This window comes from Palaemon carinicauda, chromosome 15, assembly GCF_036898095.1.
Source record: "Palaemon carinicauda isolate YSFRI2023 chromosome 15, ASM3689809v2, whole genome shotgun sequence".
Taxonomy (NCBI): Eukaryota; Metazoa; Arthropoda; class Malacostraca; order Decapoda; family Palaemonidae; genus Palaemon; species Palaemon carinicauda.
This window is the reverse complement of record NC_090739.1, coordinates 34,473,520-34,495,297: the sequence shown is the minus strand read 5'-3', so window position 1 is coordinate 34,495,297 and position 21,778 is coordinate 34,473,520. Positions and strand designations below refer to the sequence as shown.

Here is a 21,778-nt window from a genome sequence, read left to right as displayed (position 1 = left end):
GTGAGAGAAATCACAGGTGTGTGAGTGGAAGCGGTAGCAAGTTGCCCCGCGCTAACTAGTGCTGTGGGTAGTTAACCCTCGCTAAACTTTAATGGCTCGTCATTTCAGCTACGCCGAAAGTAATACCCCTAATAAATAGCTAAGGTTTGTATAGTTAGGAAAAATACGAATTATCTACGAATTCGTCATTTGTTCCGTAACTGAAATACAAACCACGCTATTTACATGGGGTAATTACTTCGGCGTAGCTGAATGACGAGCCATAAAAGTTTTAACAAGGGTTCCCTACCCCGCCTCTAGTTAGCGGCGGGTTGGGAGGGGTAGCTAGCTTACCCCCCCCCCCCTCACACACACCGGTGAAAGGCTCACTTTACTTTTGGCTCGAGTAGAGACCAGACCTGTCTGTGCTCTCCCTCGCTTTGACTGCCATAATTAATCTGTCTTTTTTGCTTTTTCTTTTTCGCAGTGTGACTCAAGTTGGCCTCTGCCGTTATGCGTACTTGCCCTGGACTTCCTGGCTGCCCTTGTGGGACCTTTATGTCGGCGGTCAACACTGATCCCCACACCTTGTGTCCTCACTGTAGGGGCCAACGGTGTGATAGTGGTAATGTATGTATTGAATGTAGGGAGTGGTCTACCTCCCAGTGGGAGAGGTTTGCCCGGGGCCGTAAGAAGAAGGCCAAAAGGGATCTTTCTCCTTCAGAGGCTTCTCTGAAGAGAGAAAATTCCAGGACTTCTTCCTCCGTTGCACTTTCCTCCTCCGAAGCTCCCCCTCGAGCGGCCTCTTCCGAGAGGCCGGCGAGTGGTAGCGTAGACCGCTGTGCTATTGACCGATCCCGGGGTGCGGGAGAGGTAGTTGCCTCCCATAGCGAGGCAGCTGCCCCTCCTCCCCCGGAGGAGGATTTTGTGTCTAACAATGATTTATTGCAGCTTTGGTCTTCCTTGGGGCTGCAGGGTTTGCCCTCCAAGGAAGCCCTGTTTGACATGATCAAACTGGGAGCAGCCGTCAAAAAAACGCCAACTACAGCGGAAATAGATCCTCTGTCTGTGGTTGACGTTGTTGTGACGGAGACATCCCGTGGGTCTAGCCAAACTCCCGTTCCTGTGGCTGAGGTAGCTGACGGCTTAGACTCTCCCTCCGAACATCCTTCGAGGGAGGATCTAAGTCCCACGGTCTCTCCTGCCGGCGATTCTTCCCCTCGGGGGAGTTCGCTTACAGAGACTCCTCTTCGGAGGCCCATCGATGGTCAGCTTGCTGATCCCACGGCCCCTCGTACGCGTATAAGGCGGAAGGCTCGTCCTCCCCTTCGCCGTAGAGGCCTTCCTTCCCCTTACAAGGGGGTTAAGAGGCGCCTCTTCGGCTCGTCGTCACCACAGTCCTCTGCGGAGGAGACGACTCGCCGTTCTCCAGTCCTGCAATATACCAACCTAGACCTCTCCGGGGATCGTTCGCGATCCCCTTCGGAGGATGGTCATCCATCGGGACATTGTGACCTGTCGCCCAGACCATCTACTTCCAGAGTTCCTGATGCACGTGACGCGCCACCTGATACTGCCACTGCGCAGTCTCCGGGCCCTTCGGGGCTGAAGGGTCTTGAGCCCAAAACTGCGCCTCTTGCCCTCAAGCGCCAGGCCCCGTCTGAGCGCTCTCCTGCTGCTGACACTGCTGTTCCTGACTTAGCGCCTCGGCGCTTACCCTCAGGCGTTCGCGCCACCGTTCCTGCTACGCGCCAGGGTCCCCCTGCGCGCCCACGCCCTTCGGCGCCCCGGCGCCCTCCAGCAGTTCTTGATATAGCGCGCCAGGGCTCACCTGCGCATACGCGCCCTCCAGCAGTTCCTGTTATGGCGCTCCAGCGCTCACCTGCGCATACACGCCCACCGGTGCCCCAGCGGCCACCTGCGCTAACGTGCCCACCAGCAGTTCCTGCGCTCACCTGCGCATACGCGTCCACCGGTGCCCCAGTGGCCACCTGCGCTCACGCGCCCACCAGCGCCTCGGCGCTCACAAGTTCCTGCATCGTCACGCGTGGTCCAGGAGGCACCTAAGCTGGCGCACAGGCGCCCACAGCCTCCTACGGACTCGTCGCTCTTGTCTGGGGAGACGCGCGGTTCCAGCTCCAGCGCCCACACGCTCACCAACGCGCTACGACATCTCAGCGCGTCGCCCAGGAGGCTCCCAAGTTAGCGCACGGGCGCTCACGGCCGCCTCTGGGCTCTCTCTCCAGACCGCGCGAGCTTGCATATGATGCAATCGCGCATGACGCTCCGGTGACGCGCCCTGTTCCTGCTACGCGCCCCGTTCCTGTATTCAAGGCGACCTTGGTACCCCTTCAGCGTACACCAGAGCGCCCTCATCCAACGGCGCGCCCTACGCGGCCGCCGCAACAACGCACTTCGGTGCGACCGCATCCTGATGCGCGCCCACGATCGCCTGCGCGGCCAACGCGCCCACAGGCGAACATGCCGGTCTTATCCGACCAGCGCCAACCTCCGCGCCAATGTGCCATCCAGGTCGCTCGCGACCCTGCTCCAGCGCTAACGCGCCCTCGGCCGGTTCTTCCGGACACGCGCTCAGGCGCCCCCGTTATCTCGTGCCCTTCGGGGCCGCACAAGGTCGCTGCGCGCCCGCGCGTTCGGCCGGCTCCTGCTCGCCACACCCCTCGTCATCGCCTACGCGCTCTCGCGACCACGCTCCCGCTCCAGCTGCTGCGCGCCCACGCGCCCGCGCTATCACCAGCGCTCCATCGCTCCTGATTCCCCGCCTGCGCGCCCGCCCGCCCCTGCCTGCGCGGATGCGCGCGCGCGAGATTCCAGTATCGCGCCAGCTATTCACGCGCGACCCTGACCAGGGCCCGGCACACGAGCCCCAGCGCGAGCGCCGCCAGGTGGACTCTTCTTCTTCGCATTCCCCTCCCCGCAAGCGCAGACCAGCGCGCTCGCCGGGGGAGGGGCGCTTCCCGGACAGGTCTTGGGACTCCTCTCTTTCAGCCCTGCAGGCGAACCCTCGTTTGTCGACTCCTCCTAGGGATCCCTCGATCCCCTTCCCTCCAGAGGGGGTGTCTGACAGCGCGACTGTCAGACAGCAGCCCTGGTTCAGCACCCTAGTCAGAGCCCTTGTGCAAGCTATTAAGCCCGCCCTCTCTGATTCTGGCCGCAAACCAGCGGCAGCTTCCTCCCCCCTGAAGAGGAAGAGGAGTCTCTCCTGTGGAACCTCCTCCGAGGCCTATTCTGTCTCCGCGCAGATCCTTGCGCAAGGCTCCTTCTCCCCCCCAGACCTTCTCTCCCTCCCCTGCGGAGGAGGATTACCCCTCCTCAGGAGAGTCGGATGAGCCGGACCACCATCGCACCAATGGGGGAGGCTCCGCCTCTCCCTGAGAGGTCTTCTCGCCCAGAGGTGGAGAAGAGCCTGCCCCCTTCGCTGCTCGAGTCCTGTATCCCGCCCAGGAGGGAGCCTAAGGACTCTAAGACGATTCCCAAATCGTCAGCGAGGATCAGGCAGGAACCGTCTAGAGCCGTCGAGGATATCCACGTGTCCCCCCAGGAAGAGCCACTGGGGACGGGAGACTTCGCTGCCAGTCCTTCGGGAGGAGAGCACCAGGAGTCAGAACACGCGTTCTGGCAAGTCCTGACCCTCATGAGGAACCTCAATGGGATCCCAGACCCTGAGGTCCCACCTCGTGAAGGGAAGGACACGGTCCTGAACCGCGTCTATGGCACCCAGAAACCCTCTAGGGCCAGTGCAGCTTTGCCCTGGTCTCAGGGGATGAAGAGTGCCAGGGACAAGGTCGAGGGCCAGCTCTCTGAGCTTGCTTCCTCCAGCAGATCGAGTGCCGGTAACAAGCTCCTCCCTCCTCCTCGAGTCCATCAGAGGAGGTACTTCGAGATCCTCGAGGAGTCTTGTCTGAGTCTTCCCTTACACCACTCCGTGGAAGAACTCACAGGGGGAGTCCCTCTTGAGAGACTCTCCAACCGGCTCGTCTCCTTCTCAGCCACTGAGATCCTAAGCCAGGAGAAGGTCACCAAGTGTGCCATGCAGGCAACTTCGTGGCTCGACATCTGGCTGGGGTGTCTGGGCATCCTGGTGTGGTCCGAGGACCTCTCCAAAGAAAGCACCAGGAAAGCGCTGGAAAGCTTTCTGGGCTTGAACCTGTGCCGCCCAGTGAATAAGCTCCTATTAGCACTTATTCTTAGGTAATTTACTGCTAAATATACCAGAGAAAAAATGTAAAGGAGTGCTAGGTTAACTAGCTCGCTCACCTATTGGTGTCGGTATAGAATTGGGCGTATAATCCAGAGGTCCCGCACTATTTAGATTCATCCACGACAAAGACCCCAATAGAGGAGAGCCGTTCAACCTCACTCGGCACCACCAACTCTGCATCCGCTCAGAACCCAACTCCTTTTTAGCACGCCTGTGTGGTAACCCGCTTGTTTGTGCTCTCGTGTTTTTGCCTTATTTTTTGTGGATTATGGCTTCTACATCGGTTTCCCAGGAGACACCATCTAAGTTAAGTACCAAGCTATGTTTTGCTGTGTTTTGAGCAATCTAGACCGTTTAATATTTAAATTATAGGAGTTTATTCTCTTCGATCATCTCGGTCTTGCTCGATTCCGTTTACGGTTGGTACTCCTGTTTTGAGAGCTTTTAGTTTCACTCGCGGTGTTACTAAGTGTATTATTTTTATTATTAGTTTAAATTTTTATATGTTTTATTGTGGATATTCATTATTTAGCGTTTAGAAACCTTGTGGTTCATATTTAGGGCCGATATCAGATTACGTATCGTAGATGGCTTGCCGACCTTCGTTACTGGGCGGCAATTTTTATTATTTAAGCCATCAGGATGTTGTCCTTCGGGATTTATTCATTATTTCGCATGCCTTGCCCTAATTTTTTATGTGTATATTTATATATTTTTCAACGCTATTACTTTTATAATGAATATTTGTGCTTATTACTCCGTATGATCTGTTTTGGTAGTGTTTGGGGATCGTCAGTTGGCTAGCCCTGACTCTTTTCCTCTTGCACATGATATCAGAGCGGTTGCTACTTCGGTGAACTTTTTTCACCACATGAATTTTACGGATCTTTCCAGGTATACAGGGTGGAAGTCACCGTCAGTGTTCAAGAAACACTATCTTAAACATTTGGAAGCCCTTAAATTTCCTACAGTAGCTGCAGGGAGCGTAGTTACCCCCAGGTAACTCACATGTTAATTCCTTGTCATTTTATCTCTCCCCCTTACCTGCCTCATTTATACCCTATTTGTATTCGTTGGTTTCGCACCTGATTACTATTACTATATTTGTAAATTTTTGACTCCTGAGTATCTGTATATATCATCACTCACGGCATTATTATACCTTACCTTTTTTGTCAATTGTTCTACCAAGTGGATTTATGTTCTTTTTAAGATACCCTTATAGCTGTTTTTGGCACTCATCTCTGATTAAAGCAACTTGTATTTCCCTTATGTTTATGTTTTTTCCTTTATTTTGCAAGTTTGGTGACATTTCTCTTGTATATATTCACTGGCCGGCACAGGTTCAAGCCCAGAAAAGGGATTTTGACGTAGGAAAAATCTATTTCTGGGCGAGGGACCTGTGCCGCCCAGTGAACCCTCCCAGCTCCTCTCCCTTGGAGTCCCCAAACTTTGGGTGCTAAGGAGTTGGGTTCTGAGCGGATGCAGAGTTGGTGGTGCCGAGTGAGGTTGAACGGCTCTCCTCTATTGGGGTCTTTGTCGTGGATGAATCTAAATAGTGCGGGACCTCTGGATTATACGCCCAATTCTATACCGACACCAATAGGTGAGCGAGCTAGTTAACCTAGCACTCCTTTACATTTTTTCTCTGGTATATTTAGCAGTAAATTACCTAAGAATAAGTGCTAATAGGAGCTTATTCACTGGGCGGCACAGGTCCCTCGCCCAGAAATAGATTTTTCCTACGTCAAAATCCCTTTTCTACTCTCGGGCACACGGACCATTGAGTTTCTGGCCCACCAAGTCTCGAGCTTGTGGGCCAATACGATCCTCAAGCGTTGGGACGCTGTGGCCGAGAGGTTTCATCATAAGGTCCCCGGTGCAGAGGCTAGCAGACTCAGACACTCTTCCGTTCTCGGTAAGAGCTTGTTTGAGCGTAAGGACGTGGAGCTCACTGCTGAGAGGTGGAGGAAATCCAACCAGGATTCCCTCTTCCACAGGGGCCTGACATCAAGGCCCTACAAACTTCAAGCAGTCCAGCAGCCCCGTCCGGTTAAGGACACAAAGAAGACGACCACAGCGAAGCCCAAGGTGTCTAAGCCCTTTCCTGCCAAGAGCAGAAGGGGCAAGAAGTCCTCCAGGGGAGGCAAAAACCCTAGAGGTACCAGCCGAGGCCGGAAGCGCTAGGGTTGGCAATCCCCCTGCATGTCCACCAGTGGGGGGATGCCTACAGAGTTGCGCGACAAGATGGCAGCAACTCGGGGCGGATGCCTGGACGATCTCCGTGATCACTCTAGGTTATCGCATCCCGTTCACAGCCTCTCTACCTCCCCTGACAGCGAATCCAGTGTCGTTGAGCTCTTTTGCCATGGGATCGGCAAAAGGGCAGGCCCTCCGGGCCGAAGTCCAGACCATGTTGGAGAAGGATGCTCTCCAGGAGGTTGTAGACGGGTCCCCAGGCTTCTACAGTCGACTCTTTCTTGTGAGAAAGGCGTCTGGGGGCTGGAGACCAGTCTTCGACCTCTCGACCCTGAACGGTTGGTCAAGCAGACCCCGTTCAGCATGGAGATGGCAGACACGGTCAGACTTGCGGTGAGACCACTAGACTTCATGTGTACACTGGACCTGAAGGACGCATACTTCCAGATCCCAATCCATCCGTCTTCAAGGAAGTACCTGAGATTTTGCCTAGACAACAAGATCTACCAGTTCAAGGTGCTGTGTTTCAGTCTCTCCACAGCTCCTCAGGTGTTCACCAGAGTATTCATCATCATCTCTTCGTCTTCGTGGGCCCACAGGATCGGCATCCGTCTCCTTCGTTATCTGGACGACTGGCTGATCCTAGCGGACTCGGAGGCAACCCTTCTTCGCCACTGAGATAGACTCCTCGAAGTTTGCCAGGATCTTGGGATCGTGGTAAATCTCGAGAAGTCCTCCCTGCAGCCCTCTCAGAAACTGGTATATCTAGGCATGGTCATAGACACCAATCTCCACAAAGCCTTCCCATCAGACAAAAGGATAGCAAGGCTGAGGAAGGTTGCGAGACCTTTCCTCAATCGAGAAGAACTCCCAGCCCAATTGTGGCTTCGTCTTCTCGGCCACCTCTCCTCCCTGACCCGTCTCGTTCCCAACAGTCGCCTCAGGATGAGATGACTCCAGTGGCGACTCAAGTCTCGGTGGAGTCAAGGACACGACTCCCCGGACACCTTGAGCCCTATGGGACCTGCGGAACGGGTGGACCTCAGTTGGTGGGTGGCAGACGAGAATCTACGAAAGGGAGTGGATCTTCTCGTCCCTTCCTCAGATTTGATGCTGTTCTCGGACGCATCAAACAAAGGGTGGGGGGCCCACATTCTGAGCCACAGGACCTCAGGCCTGTGGTCAGAATCAGAAAAGTACCTTCATATAAACCTGCTAGAAATGAAGGCCGTGTTCCTGGCACTTAAGAAGTTCCACCAAGTCCTGGCGGGCCACTCTGTGGTGGTGATGAGCGACAACACCACAGTGGTGGCTTATATCAACAAGCAGGGAGGTACCTTTTCGGAACAGCTATCCCATCTTGCAGTAGAGATCCTGAGATGGTCCGAAGTCCACTCGATTTCACTAGCGGCTAGCTACATTCCGGGCAAAAGGTATGTGCTCGCCGACAGTCTGAGCAGAGCGACGCAGATAGTGAGTACCGAGTGGTCTCTGGATCCTCAGATAGCCAACAAAGTCCTGACTTTGTGGGGTTCCCCGATGGTGAATCTGTTCGCTACGGCGCTGAACACCAAGATCCCGCTGTACTGCTCCCCAGTCCCGGACCCCAAGGCTCTCTGGCAGGATGCCTTCCAACAACGGTGGGACAACGTCGATGTGTACGCCTTTCCCCCGTTCTGTCTGATGAGGAGGGTACTCAACAAGACCAGAACATCGGTCAATCTCTCAATGACCTTGATAGCTCCGCTATGGCATCATGCAGAGTGGTTCCCGGACCTTCTGCAACTCCTCACGGAGATTCCGAGGGAGCTCCCTCCACGTCGCAAGCTACTCAAACAACCACACTCCAACATCTACCACAAAGCCGTAGCTTTGCTTCGACTTCACGCCTGGAGACTATCCAGCATCTCCTCACAGAGAGAGGATTTTCGCAACAAGTTGCGAACAGGATGTCTGGCCACCTGCGCAAGTCATCCGCAGGAGTCTACCAGGCGAAGTGGCGAGTTTTCTGTGGTTGGTGCCGTGGAAGGGGTATCTCTCCCCTCGATGCCACTTTACCAGCAATAGCGGAGTTCCTCGTTTATCTGCGGGAGGAAATGCGCCTTTCAGTCTCGGCAGTGAAAGGCTATCGCTCAGCCTTAAGTCTTGCCTTCAGGCTTAAAGGAATGGACATTTCCTCCTCGCTGGAACTTTCTCTCCTCATACGGAGTTACGAACTTACCTGCCCTCAGTCGGAAGTGAGTCCTCCTCCTTGGAACGTGGTTCGAGTTCTCAGGTCTCTTAAGAGACCTCCCTACGAACCATTACGCCAGGCTTCTGATTGCCACCTTACCTGGAAGACGGTGTTCCTGCTAGCTTTGGCCTCGGCCAAGCGAGTCAGTGAGCTTCATGGTCTCTCGTACGACGTCGCCCATTCAAGGGGAAGGTAACGTTCAGCTTCGTCCCTGAGTTTGTTGCCAGGACTCAGAACCCGGGAGTGCCGGACCCAAGGTCCAACTCCTTCCGGGTTTCGAGTCTCCGTTCTGTAACAGATGACCCAGACCATCTCCTACAGTGCCCAGTCAGGAGTCTGAGGTTGTATCTTAAAAGAACAGCTGCTGTTCGCCCCCAGGTGCGAGCTTTGTTCGTGAGCACCGGGGAGACGAAGAGGAGGGTCACCAGGAATACCATCTCGGCTTGGATTCGCAAGGTAATACATCTGGCCTTGAATCCTGACCCTCCTCCGTCACGTCGCCCTAGAGCGCATGACGTCGGGCGTGGCTACGTTCCTGGCCTTCAAGAAGAACTTTTCAGTGACGCAGGTCCTGCAAGCTGGGGTTTGGAAGCGTCAGACCACCTTCACGGCCCACTACCTGCACGACGTGACACACAGGAGGCTCGATACGTTCTCTATCGGCCCTGTGGTGGCTGCACAACAGCTGGTCTAACCTCAGGCTCCTTATTGGACAAGTAGCAGAAGGTTAAGGGCATTGTTACCTGGTTTTAGTCTGTGTGAATGAAAAGATCTGTCTGGCCCTTATTCTTTCTTTCATCCTCTCCTCCCTTGGAGAAAGCAGCATCCTGGGTCCTTTGCACAGCTGACCTCGAACCTCTGCAGGTAAGCCATGCTTCCTTGTGTTCCTAGTATTAAGATGTAATACTGTCATGTCCCCATACCCTTACGAGGTGGTATTGGGAGAGCCCTAGCCTAGATTTCCATCTGAAGAACTCCAGGTCAACTTCCTAGGACGAGTCACTGCTCACCTTCACACACAGCTTACGTAGGCCGCAGCAGTCTCACAACTGCCAGCGAGGAGCAGGGACCCCTTCACCCTGTGAGTTCGTACAAACTTGGGTTCGGGGTCCCCGGGCAAGCCAAAGCCAGTATGGCAGGGTACTTACCACCCTTCCTAAGGGTTAAGTCACCCCATGTAAATAGCGTGGTTTGTATTTCAGTTACGGAACAAATGACAAATTCGTAGATAATTTGTATTTTTCCTCACTATGCAAACCTTAGCTATTTACACATATGTGCCCGCCAGCCCTGTCCCCCAAGATAAGTCCTACCTCTGAGTAAAGTGAGCCTTTCACTGGTGTGTGTGAGGGGGGGGGGGGGGGTTAGCTAGCTACCCCTCCCTACCCCCCGCTAACTAGCGGCGGGGTAGGAAACCCTCATTAAAAATTTTATGGCTCGTCATTCAGCTACGCCGAAGTAATTACCCCATGTAAATAGCTGAGGTTTGTATAGTTAGGAAAAATACAAATTATCTACGAATTTGTCATATTTTTCCTAATTTTTTCTTATAATAATAGAAAATGATAATACTATGACAAATTTAAAAGTAATTTTCATTTTTCCTAGCGATGCAAACCTGTAGGTATTCATGGGGGTATTACTTTCGGCGAAGCTGAAAGATGACCCATTAGATTTCTGCAGGGGGTAACCACCCTTACTGATAGTAAGCAGTTAGGGGGTTTAGTAGCTACCCCTGTAACTCACTTTGCTTGGAAGTAGGACTTCAAGGGTGACTGGGTTGGTGGACAAGTCTGTATAAATAGCTACAGGTTTGTGTCGTTAAGAAAAGTACAAATTACTTCCAAATTTGTCATTTGTTCTGTAACTGAAATACAAACCAATGCTATTTATCCATAAAAGTGGGAAAAGATGCAGACAAAGTAGAAGAAGTATTGAAAATGTACTCTGTCTTGCACGCTGAGACTAATGAGAAAAAATTGGAAGGTGGCGAGTTGTATTCTGTATTTGAAAAATAATCATAGTCTAAGAACTTATTCTCCATTTTTTTATTGAGTAGATTCCTTATGCTAAGTGATTACTTGCCCATAGTGTACTGCCTAGTAAAACTTCACATGTGATTTTTAAATGTAATGGAGTGATGTTTATAAATTTCAGATATCAGTAGCTGAACGTTTAGAATGGAGTGTTGGAAATCGCCATCATTTGGAAGCTCGACTTTCGCAACTTGCTCGTTTAGTTCCTACATTACAGCTAGTCCAGGCTGATGCAAGACAACTAGAAAACACAATTTCTTTCACTCATCAACTTGCAAATAATGTTTCTGCTAAAGTGAGACAGTTAGATCTTGCAAAGGTAAATTATTATTTTTTTTTTTACAAATTTCTGTTAGGGCAGTTGTAAAATATTTTTGGTAAAGTATGTGATAATTATGTCAGTATTTAGCAGCACTGTGCATTTATATATTATTCTGAAGTTACAGTATCTTGAGTCAATGTATATTTGTTTCAACACTGCAAACCTTACACTATTTATTAGGGATTATCTTTTGGCAAAGATGGAAGACTAGCCATTAAGACTTTAAGAGAGGTGGCAACTACCCACCACTAGGTAGCAGGCGGTTAGTGAGGGATAGTGGGGGTTGCCAGCTACACCTCTCACTCACACACTAGGGAATCCGAGCCACTTTTTGTTTTGGCTTTGAGGAGAATGGATGTGTCCACTCACTGCTCTCAAAAGACTTTGGCCATTGATATTTCAGATTCTTTTTATTTTCAGGTGTGTGTGTTCCTTCTTCTGTGTCGTCATGTGGACTTGTCCCTGGCCTGAAGGCCGCTCTTTTGGTACCTTCATGTCCTCTGTCGAGACCGACCCCCATTCGTTGTGTCTGACCTGCAGGGGACGCCGCTGTGACCAGAATAACACCTGTGAGGAGTGTAGGGAGTGGTCTGCTTCTTAGTGGGAGAGATTTGGGCGTCAGCGTAAGAAGAAATCCAGGAGGGATTCTTCACTTTCTGGGTCTTCCTCAAGGGTGAAGAAACCTGCACGCTCGGGGCAGGAGCGTAGATCAGCTAACTCCAGGGCAACCTCGTGGATCCTGGGACGTTGCTGTTCCCCCTCCCTCCCAAGGGCGAGTCCTTCTCATTCTCTTGATTTGTTGCAGGTTTGGCCTTCGATGGGTGTGGTAGGGCCCCCTTCCAAGGACGTGCTAGTAGAACTTCTCCAACGCGGTTCAGAGGGGTCTTTCTCCTGTGTCCTCCAAAGTGGAAGTCCTTTCCCCAGTGTGTGCTGTTATTGACGTTTTTGCCGTCTGCAAGGCTCACCTCTCGCCTGCTCCTGCTAGTCCTACGCGCCGATGAGACCAGCTCATCTGCTCGCCTCCCCAACGCTGACCTTCTGCTGATGAGGGAACATCACGCCACCCTCGGATCTCTTCGTCCTTCAGGGACCGTAGTCCTCTACGTGCGCCCAGATGTTCGTCCTCGCCCTCTGTCAGACAGCGCTCTATTTCCCGAGACCAATGATCATGTCTCCATTCATTCTCCTGCTCGTGATTGTCACTGCATATTGTCGTTCGCCTGCTCACGATCGTCACTCACCTGCCAGATGCTCAACCTTTGCCTGCTGTTCTCCTATTGGCGATCACTCGTCACCTCGGGATTGCTGTTCTCCAGTTTTCTTCTTCCCAGCTTACCGTTGGCCATTTTGTCCTCCACCTAGATGATCTCCAGTCAGATAACACTCACCAGCCCAGCGCACCACACCCCCTAGATGCTGAAGCCTTGACGAGGATGGGGGTCTTAGGGATTAGCAGCTGGGCTCGAATGAACGTTGGAAACTGCTTTCCCACTGGACGTTGGTGCCCAATTGTTGATCCAAATAAATTAGGCAGCACTTTCTCTCCTATCTTTTGATTACTTCTTTTATTCTCCCATCTCTTCCTCTTAGGCATGAACTTGTTGACGACTTTGGCTTGTATGACTTTGGTTTTGACAGCTTCTTTGGTTTTGGCACAGGATGGGATAGATGGCATATCATCTCAACCTGTACAAATTTAGACGCCATCATCCTCTGGCAGACCTCATTGGGTGCAGACCAAGTCTGTTAAGAGTCGGGCTCCAGTGATCCAGTTTTAAGTCTCCCATATTTACAGGTAATGGGTGACGCCAGGCATTGGAGTCGTCAGTGGAAGGGGGTAACTACTCCCACTGACCAGTGTATGCCCACCTAAAGAGAGGCAGCCCCTCTCTAATAGAGGACTGGTCCCCGCTGAAGCCTCATCTCATGTTGGGCCACATGGGATAGGAGGACTGACATCCTCCGATAAGAGGTGGATAACCTCAGCTTGCTTCTTCTTTAAAAACTAACCCCCTGTTGACCTGGACTCTAAAGGACCATTCAACTAATATTCAAAAACAAAGTAATTTGGGTGACATGGAGAATTTGCGAATCCTTCATGTCACTCAGATTCCCGTACAAACTAATTACGATGTGCTGTATAAATCATTTCAATGTTACGGTCATATCAAATAAATTAGAATGAGGCTTGAAAGTGACAAATGGGATTCATGGATATCATTTGATAACCATGATGAAGCATTCAATGCAATCAGTAATATTATGAATATTAAAATCAATAATTTGAACGTAAAGGTGCTCTTTGCGATGGGGTACCTAAGGATCTAGATATATACAAACCTGCAGATTGGATTGACAAAGGTATAGAGGTAGTTGTACCCTCCCAGAGAAAGCCAAAACCACCAAAGTGGCTCATTGCATAGTCAAAAGAGAGTACAGGAAATTCTTTTAAGATTTGTAAATTTCTTCAAAAGAAAGTAGGTACCATCGCACCAGGAGATATATCTCGGTTTGGAAAGAACAGTTTCCTCATAAGTGCCAAATCAGAAACACAATCTGTTATACTTTGCAATTTGAATACAGAGAATGATGACATAAAGCTGGATGTGAAACCCCATCTAAACTTCAGTTATGGAAGGGGAGTAGTCTTTAATAGAGACTTTTATAAGTTTACAGAAGAGGAGATATTGGCAATGTGTCCTTTAACCCTGGATAGGTACGGTCCTCGGACACCCCTTTAAGGGTATACTCGGACGCGAACGACCCCGACGCCAAAAAAAATTCTTTAAAAATCAGTTTTTGCAGTAACCTCCTTTTTTCTTTTGCCAAAAAAAACTTCAATGAATGCTTAAAACAACTGTAAAGATAAATACTACTCATCTGCAGAAAAACTATTTATTATAAATATTTTAAAAAATTAAGTAGAAAAAAAAAAAGACCTGACATAAAAATTCATAAAAAAAAAGTTTATACATATATACACAAATCCTTTTAGGAATTGATTCTTGAATGTTTAGGACACATCTTGATGTATTTTGGATGAAGTCAGACCCATGGAGGTGAAGATCTGAAAAGAGAAAAAAAGGGTAACTTTTTTTGGCCAAAAAAAATTGTCCAAATTTCATGAATTTTTTTGGGTACCCAAATGAAATAGGAAGTGGCTAATTTTTTTAGGGAATAAACATATGTTATCCTAAAATAGAAATATGTAAAAAAATCTTCATTATTTTGTAAATTACATTTATATCAGGGGCCTTATCTAAAGGTAATTTTTTGAGTACTTGGAAATTTCGTAAAAAAATACATATATTTAATATATAATATGATATTTATGCAGGTAAAAATATACTAAAATATCACAAATTCTATAGGGAACAAGAATATATATAGATAGGGCAGCTTACGCTTCGGATATGTCCACAAAATGGCCGCCAACCACACTGACTCAGACTCCCTAATCTGCCACTTGAAATGTAGGAAGGGTATGTCAATTTCAAGGTGTTATTTACTAATCTAATTATTATTGGATATGCATAAAAATTGTATGGTGGGTTGCTGGATAATTGTCGATTATTTTACGAATATAAAATTAAAATTCTGACCCAAAAATTTTTTTTTGAAGGGAAATAAAATCGAAAAAAAAAATGTAAAACAATATTTTAGCTAAAAAAATTTGATGATATTCAATCAAAAAAAAGTAAACAAAATTTTCCGACAAATAAACATCTAGAGGAATCATTACTCTGTGATAGTTCCTTAGTACGTAGTAATTTTGAAAGAATTGGGAAAAAACGAAAAAATGGCAATCACCGGAAAATCGAACACATACCTATATATACGCCATATCTGGCTAAAAAAAAGATAGGCATGGGTAGCCAGATCATCTAGAAACACTTTCCAACACTATAAAAATATAAGTTTTGCGACACTACTTGCCAATTCCTTACGGTAACATGACTAAGCAAAAAAATGCAAAACAAATAAAAAGGGGCACTCGTGGAAAAATGGCCATTCTAATATACGGCATTTCAGAAAAAAAAAAATTTCAGCCACGTGCTAGGCAAACCATCAAGGCATATTTTCCGACAAATAAACATATAAATGAAATATTACTCTGTGATAGTTCCTTAGTACGTAGTAATTTTGAAAGAAATGGGAAAAAACGAAAAAATGGCAATCACAGGAAAATCGAACACATACTTATATATACGCCATATCTGGCTAAAAAAAAAATAGGCATGGGTAGCCAGATCATCTAGAAACACTTTCCAACACTATAAAAATATAAGTTTTGCGACACTACTTGCCAATTCCTTACGGTAACATGACTAAGCAAAAAAATGCAAAACAAATAAAAAGGGGCACTCGCGGAAAAATGCCCAACATTCTAATATACGGCATCTCAGATAAAAAAAAAAGACATGCACGTGTTAGCCCAACCATCAAGGCACACTTTCTAACACATAAACATGAAAAAAAAATCAATAATATACGGCAATTCCTTACTACGTAGTAAATTTTTACAAATATTGAAAAAAAAAAACAGAAATTGGCAACCGCAGTTAAATACCCAATATACCAATAACTACGTCGTATCTGACAAAAACAAAATCACGCATGGGTAGCCAGATCATCTAGACACACTTTCCAACATTAAAAAAGCAAAAGTTTTACGACACTATTTCGCAATATCTTACGGAAAAATGACTTGGCAATAAAATTAAAAAAAATTAAAAAGGGACACTCGCGGTAAAATGCCCGACATTCTAATATACGACATCTCAGATAAAAAAAAAGACATGCACGTGTTAGCCCAACCATCAAGGCACACTTTCTAACACATAAACATGAAAAAAAAATGAATAATATACGGCAATTCCTTACTACGTAGTAATTTTTACAAATATTGAAAAAAAAACAGAAATTGGTAACCGCAGTTAAATACCCAATATACCAATAACTACGTCGTATCTGACAAAACCAAAGTCATGCATGGGTAGCCAGATCATCTAGACACACTTTCCAACACTAAACAAGCAAAAGTTTTACGACACTATTTGGCAATATCTTACGGAAAAATGACTTGGCAAAAAAATGAAAAAAAATGAAAAAGGGGCACTCGCGGTAAAATGGTCCTCGTGGTGATGAACGACATTTTAACTAAAAAAAAAAACATGCACATGGTAGCCAAACAATCCACCAAGACTTTCCACAACTGATAACCTATACAAGTTGCACCATTCTACGACAATTTCATAATACGTAATAACTTTGATAATTATGCAAACTACCTCAGAAGGGTAAACTCGGACGCGAACGACCCCGACGCGTCTCAGAAATCGGGGAAGGAGTACAGCTACAGCAATGCACATCTGGACACTACTAGAGCGTGTAGGGGAGACACCTCCTGCAGGTCGATCACCCACAAATTCAGTCACAGGGGTGAGTCACGTGAGAAAAACCTGTTTTTTTTTGACGCTCGGGGTCGCAAACGACCCACCGTACCTATCCAGGGTTAACTGTGTGGAAAGTACATAAAGTCCCTGGAACGTCAATGATTATCCTGACTTTTCAGGATGCTGATGTGCCTTTCCACATTTACATAGAAAATGAACGGATTAAAGTTCGAACTTTTAAGCAGAAGCTGCTGCAATGTTTTAATTGCTCTAGATTTGGGCATCCATCTAAAGTTTGCAAGAATGATAAAATGTGTAGTACTTGCTCCAATGTTTACCATGGAGAATGTACACTAGAGGCCAATTATATAAACTGCAATTTGAATCATAAATCTACTGATAGGAGCTGCCAGCAATATAAGTTGGAAGAGGCTGCTCTCAATAAATCCAGTATCGAATACTTAAGTGTGGGGCATGCCAAGAGACATATTGAGTAAATCAGCAAGTTATGCAAAGGTATTGAAATCAGGAGGAAAAATGAGGCAGGAGACATCCAACCCACCTGTTACTGCCTGTATTCCCCAGAAAAGAAATTCGCCATCTTCTGATAAAATTCTAGAGGATAGGATAAAAATATCACCTAAGGCTTTGCTCACCTCTATTAAACCTTTGTACCCCACTAAAAAGGATAATACTAACCTCTCTCAGGCTATATCTTTGCCTGATTTGATGGAGGTTCCACATAAAACAGAGTTATCAGGTTCACCTGTAGTGGGGAAAACACCAAAACCTAATAAATCACCACCTGTCAATAGGAAAAGAGAGAGACCTCCATCTCTCTCACCCCCATTCATTAAAAATACCAAAGTTATGACATCAAATAGATATGATGTTCTGCCTGTTGATATTTCAGATCAACAGGAAAACTTCTTGAATCAATCAAAAATTCAAGGTGAGGTCCACCATCCCCCACAAGAATTAGGTAAAAAGAACACTGAAAAGGCTAATGTAAAACCTAACTTATCAAGACCCACACTTAAGAAGCCTACAGAAAATATTGTCAAATCAAAAATGGTCAATGGGAAGACCTCATCAAAGATGTCTTCCAGAAAATAATACATAATTTTCTCCTCCATTTTGCAATGGAATTGTCAGGGTTTAAGTGCCAAATATGAACTTAAGCTCTTAATTTACGAGCATTCCCCCATAAATGTATGTCTACAAGAGAGCAAGCTTGATGCTAATACTCCTTGTCCTCACAAATGTTAGCTATAGGACACCATATGATCATCGAGTAGGGAGCCATGACGGAAGCCTCTTATACGTTTGCCGAGATGTTCCACAAATACCTTATCTATTCGTACACCTCTGCAGGCAGTGGTCGTACAGATTAATAAAGGAGAAAATATACAATCTGCTCTCTGTAATTGCCTCCAAATGATAACATATCGTATGATAATTTAGTAGAGGTGATTCAACAGCTCCCTCAACCTTTTCTTTTACTTGGACATTTGAATGGTAGACATCCTTTGTGGGGGGATGTTTTAGCAAACACCTGGTGCAATATTATATCATCAATTGTGGAAAACGAGGATTTTGGACTCCTTAATACAGGAGAGTCCACACACTTCCTTGTTCAGACAGGTACCTTGTCATGTACTGACCTTTCAAATTGCAAGCTCTAACTGCCTTCTTGATTTCGATTAGAGGACATTAGATGATTGGCATACTAGTGATCATGCACCAATCATTATAAACACCAACAATTGTCCACCTTTACAAAGATCGCCACGATGGAATCTTGACAAGATGGACTGGGTTAAATTTTGTGAGCTAAGTGAAATTGAGGGGAGTGCAGAACAGTTTGAAAGTATTGATGATGCCATAGACCTACTGAATGGTACTCTTCATGCAGCAGGAGTCAATTCGATTCCCAAAACCACAGGATTATTTAAACGACGACCAGTCCCATGGTGGTCTTCAGAATTAACTGTCTTGCACTGAGCCACCAGAAAATCTCTGATTAAATTGCATAGACGCTGTACTGAGGAAAATTTGATAACATACAAAAAGTGTAGGGCACAGTTCCGTAGTGCCATAAAAGAAGCTAGGCGCCAATCTTAGGTATCTTTAGTTTTGTCAGTCAACAGTAGAAACACCACCATCTTCTGTATGGAGGGGAAGAAAAAAGATTGCTGGCAAATTCACCCCAAACCCACCGCCAGTGTTAAAGGTGAACGATGAGTATGCGACTGAAGCAAATGAGGTTAGCAATGCTCTGGCTGATCAGTTTTCAAATGTATCATGCAAGTGTGAAGGAGCTCCTGGTCACCATTATAGGAGCATTGGAGAAAAGAAAATTTTAAACTTTGCAACAAGAAGTGAAGAGTCGTAGAATTTTCCTTTTACTGAAAGAGAATTTGATTCCGCACTTGCAAAGTGTAACGATACAGGCCCTGGACCCGATGGAATTCCTTATGCAATGATTAAACGTACATTTTAAACACAAGACTTACCTGGTGGTTATATACAGTATATAGCTTTCGTCACTGACGTCACGGCGAAAAATTCAAAACTCGCGCCAATCGCCGATTGGATAGCCAGGTGTGCTACATGCACGTCTCCAGCAAGGTACCTAGAAACCATTCCATCAGTATCCATATCTTCCCGGCCGGCGCTAGTGGTAACATTGGTTGGATATTCTCCTCGCATTTTTACTGATTATTGCTGTCCCTTTGGTAAAGTACAATAATTCTGGATTTTCGTTTGGATACTCTAGTTATATGTTTGGATATTGATATTTTGACCCTTGCTTGTATTTGATCTCTCTTACAGAGTTCAAAATGGCCACCCCCTCTGGTAGTTTTAGGGTGTGTGCTAGTGGGTGTAAGACCCGATTATCAAAGGCCTCTATTGATCCTCATTCACTCTGTATTAAATGTAGAGGTAAATTTTGTAAACTTGATGATAGGTGTGACGAATGCCTTATTTTGTCTGATCACGAGTGACTGGATTTCGATCGCTATATGCGAAAGTTAGCAAGAGATAGGGTAAGACGTAGTTCTTCTCAGTCTTCTACAGATTTTTCCTCTTCCCATGTCACTGTTCCTATTCCTTTCCCTGTAGTGGTAGTTCCAGATCCCACTACGAGTACCACTGATGAACCAACACTTAAAGATATGATGTTGGCTATCCAGGCGTTGGGTTCGAAGGTAGAGTCTATCGCTGCGGATAGAACGCAGTTAATGGCTGATGTTAAACAGCTGAAAAGTGAAAGTGCTAGAGGTGCAGTGAATGTTATTAGGGCTGTGGAGGGTGCGCCTGCTCGGGCTTGTCGTTCTCCTAGTCCTAGACCTCTTCCAAGCTCCCCAACCCCTGGGAGAAGGAATGTCGAAAGACGAAAGGAAACGAGAGGCTTTAACTCCCGAGCAGACGTTCCCTCAAGCGTTCCTGTTAACGTTTCTCAGGACGTTCGCCCTTACCATGGTAAAGGTGAGGTTAAAGTGTTTGGCTCATCATCAAATGATGATATTCCTAAACGAGGTTGGCGTCAAACGTCCAGACCTCTTAAGAGGAAATTTGACCAGCGTCCTTCCAGGACATCACAAGCAGGCTGTAGTCATTGGAGCAGCCCTGAATGCTTTTCGTCCGAGGAAAGCTCGCCTTCTAAGCGTCCTGCTAGGACATTAGATTTTGTTGAGAGTCGTCCTGCTGTTGAGCGGTTATCTGAACCGGGCGTGACATCGATTCATGCTCCTCCGCCCCCTTCAAATTGGCTCTCGCCCACTGGTCGCTCTAAGTGGTCTTTGAGCGGTGGAGAGGACGAGCTTGCGATTGACATTACGCAAGCAGATTCTAATTTTAATATGTTGCAAGAAATGCAGCAGAAGGTTTCATCATTCATGAAAAGCTACCAGAATACGGAAGCCGCCTCTTTAAACACTAAACGGCGCAAGGCGACGAGTCGGCAAACGCTTGTTAATCGAGTTTCTAAACATGTTGAGCGTTCGGTGACGCTTAGCGGTGAACATGACGTTAAACGTACTACACGTGAGGTTGAACGTTCTGCCTTTCAGGAAGTCGAGCGTCCTCCTAATCGAGGTGCTGTTCATGCTCTTAGTAGTGATATTGATCATCCTACTAAGAGCGCTTTCGAGCATTCATCGAGGCGCGATGTCGAGCGTCCTCTTGAGCGTTCTTCTTTAGCTAAGCAGGACGTTGTGCTTTCTTCTGTTCGTAAAGCCGAGCGTCCTCCAGGACGTGACGTCGAACGTGATGTCGCGCGTCCTCCCATCGAGCGTTTATCAGAACGCGAGTGTCCTCCCATCGAGCGTTTATCAGAACGCGAGCGTCCTCCGGGGCGTGACGTCGAGCGTTCTTCCATTGAGCGTCCTCCGGGGCGCGAACGTCCTCTGGGACGTAACGTCGAGCGTCCTCCTGTACGCGATGTAGAACAGCAAACATCCAGACAGGCTGTTGAACGAAACACTATACTTCTTAGCTCTGATTGCGCGGATCGCGAGCATTCCGAGGAGCGTCAAGGGTCTTTGTCGTAGGAAGAAGCTGATGTTCCTCTTTCGCCTACCGAGCCCTTTGAGGAGTTATCTGAAGACGAAGTCTCTTAAGCCTTTTCGTCCTTCGGTAGACTTAAAGAAGCTCATGAAGATTTTTCATAGTGAGTTTCCAGTCTTTTGTTCCCGTGGCTCCACGATCGCCCCCATTGGAATTCACTCTAGGGAAGCCTAAGAAGAAGTCTCTGTTCACTAGAATGGTGCTCTTTCGTTAATCAAAAAGAGCACTTAAACTGATGGGAGACTGGATGCGATCCAAGAAGGAACAAGGGAAAGCGGCCTTCGCGTTCCCCCGTACTAGGTTGGCATCTAGGTCCAGTATATGGTACGATACGGGAGAAGTTCTCGGCTTGGTAGTTCCTGCCTCTGCCCAGGGAGACTTCTCAAGCCTGGTAGACTCTCCCCGTAGATCGGCCATGAGGAAGACCAAGGTTTCTGGTCTACCTCTGAATTAGACCATTTGCTCAAAGGTGTCTTTAGAGCCTTCGAGGTATTTAACTTCCTTGATTGGACTCTAGGGGCCTTGGGCAAGAAAGTTGCTACGCTCAAAGAAGGGGACTCTTCGAGCTTAATCCATGTCATGTCCTGCATGGATAAGGCATTGCGAGACGGGGCGAATGAGTTGGCAGCGATTTTTACAGCAGGCATCCTCAAGAAGAGAGCCCAGTTGTGTTCATTTCTGTCGCTAGGGGTTACTCCTTTTCAGAAATCTGAATTGTTGTATGCTCCGCTGTCGTCATCTCTGTTCCCACAAGATCTTATTAGGGAAATTTCTTCCTCGTTAACGCAGAAGGCCACTCAAAGACGGCAAGAAAAGTGG

At 47.4% G+C, this 21,778-nt stretch overlaps 1 protein-coding gene across 1 annotated transcript in view; it reads left to right on the top strand.

Moving 5' to 3' along the window:
- The window catches only part of Cog4 (conserved oligomeric Golgi complex subunit 4), a 204,862-nt gene that overhangs the window by 9,918 nt on the left and 173,166 nt on the right, over window positions 1–21,778 (top strand). The window contains exon 2 of the mRNA XM_068388278.1: window positions 10,791–10,988. Coding sequence (XP_068244379.1) covers window positions 10,791–10,988 — 198 coding nt within the window. The remainder of the gene's footprint in view (window positions 1–10,790; window positions 10,989–21,778) is intronic.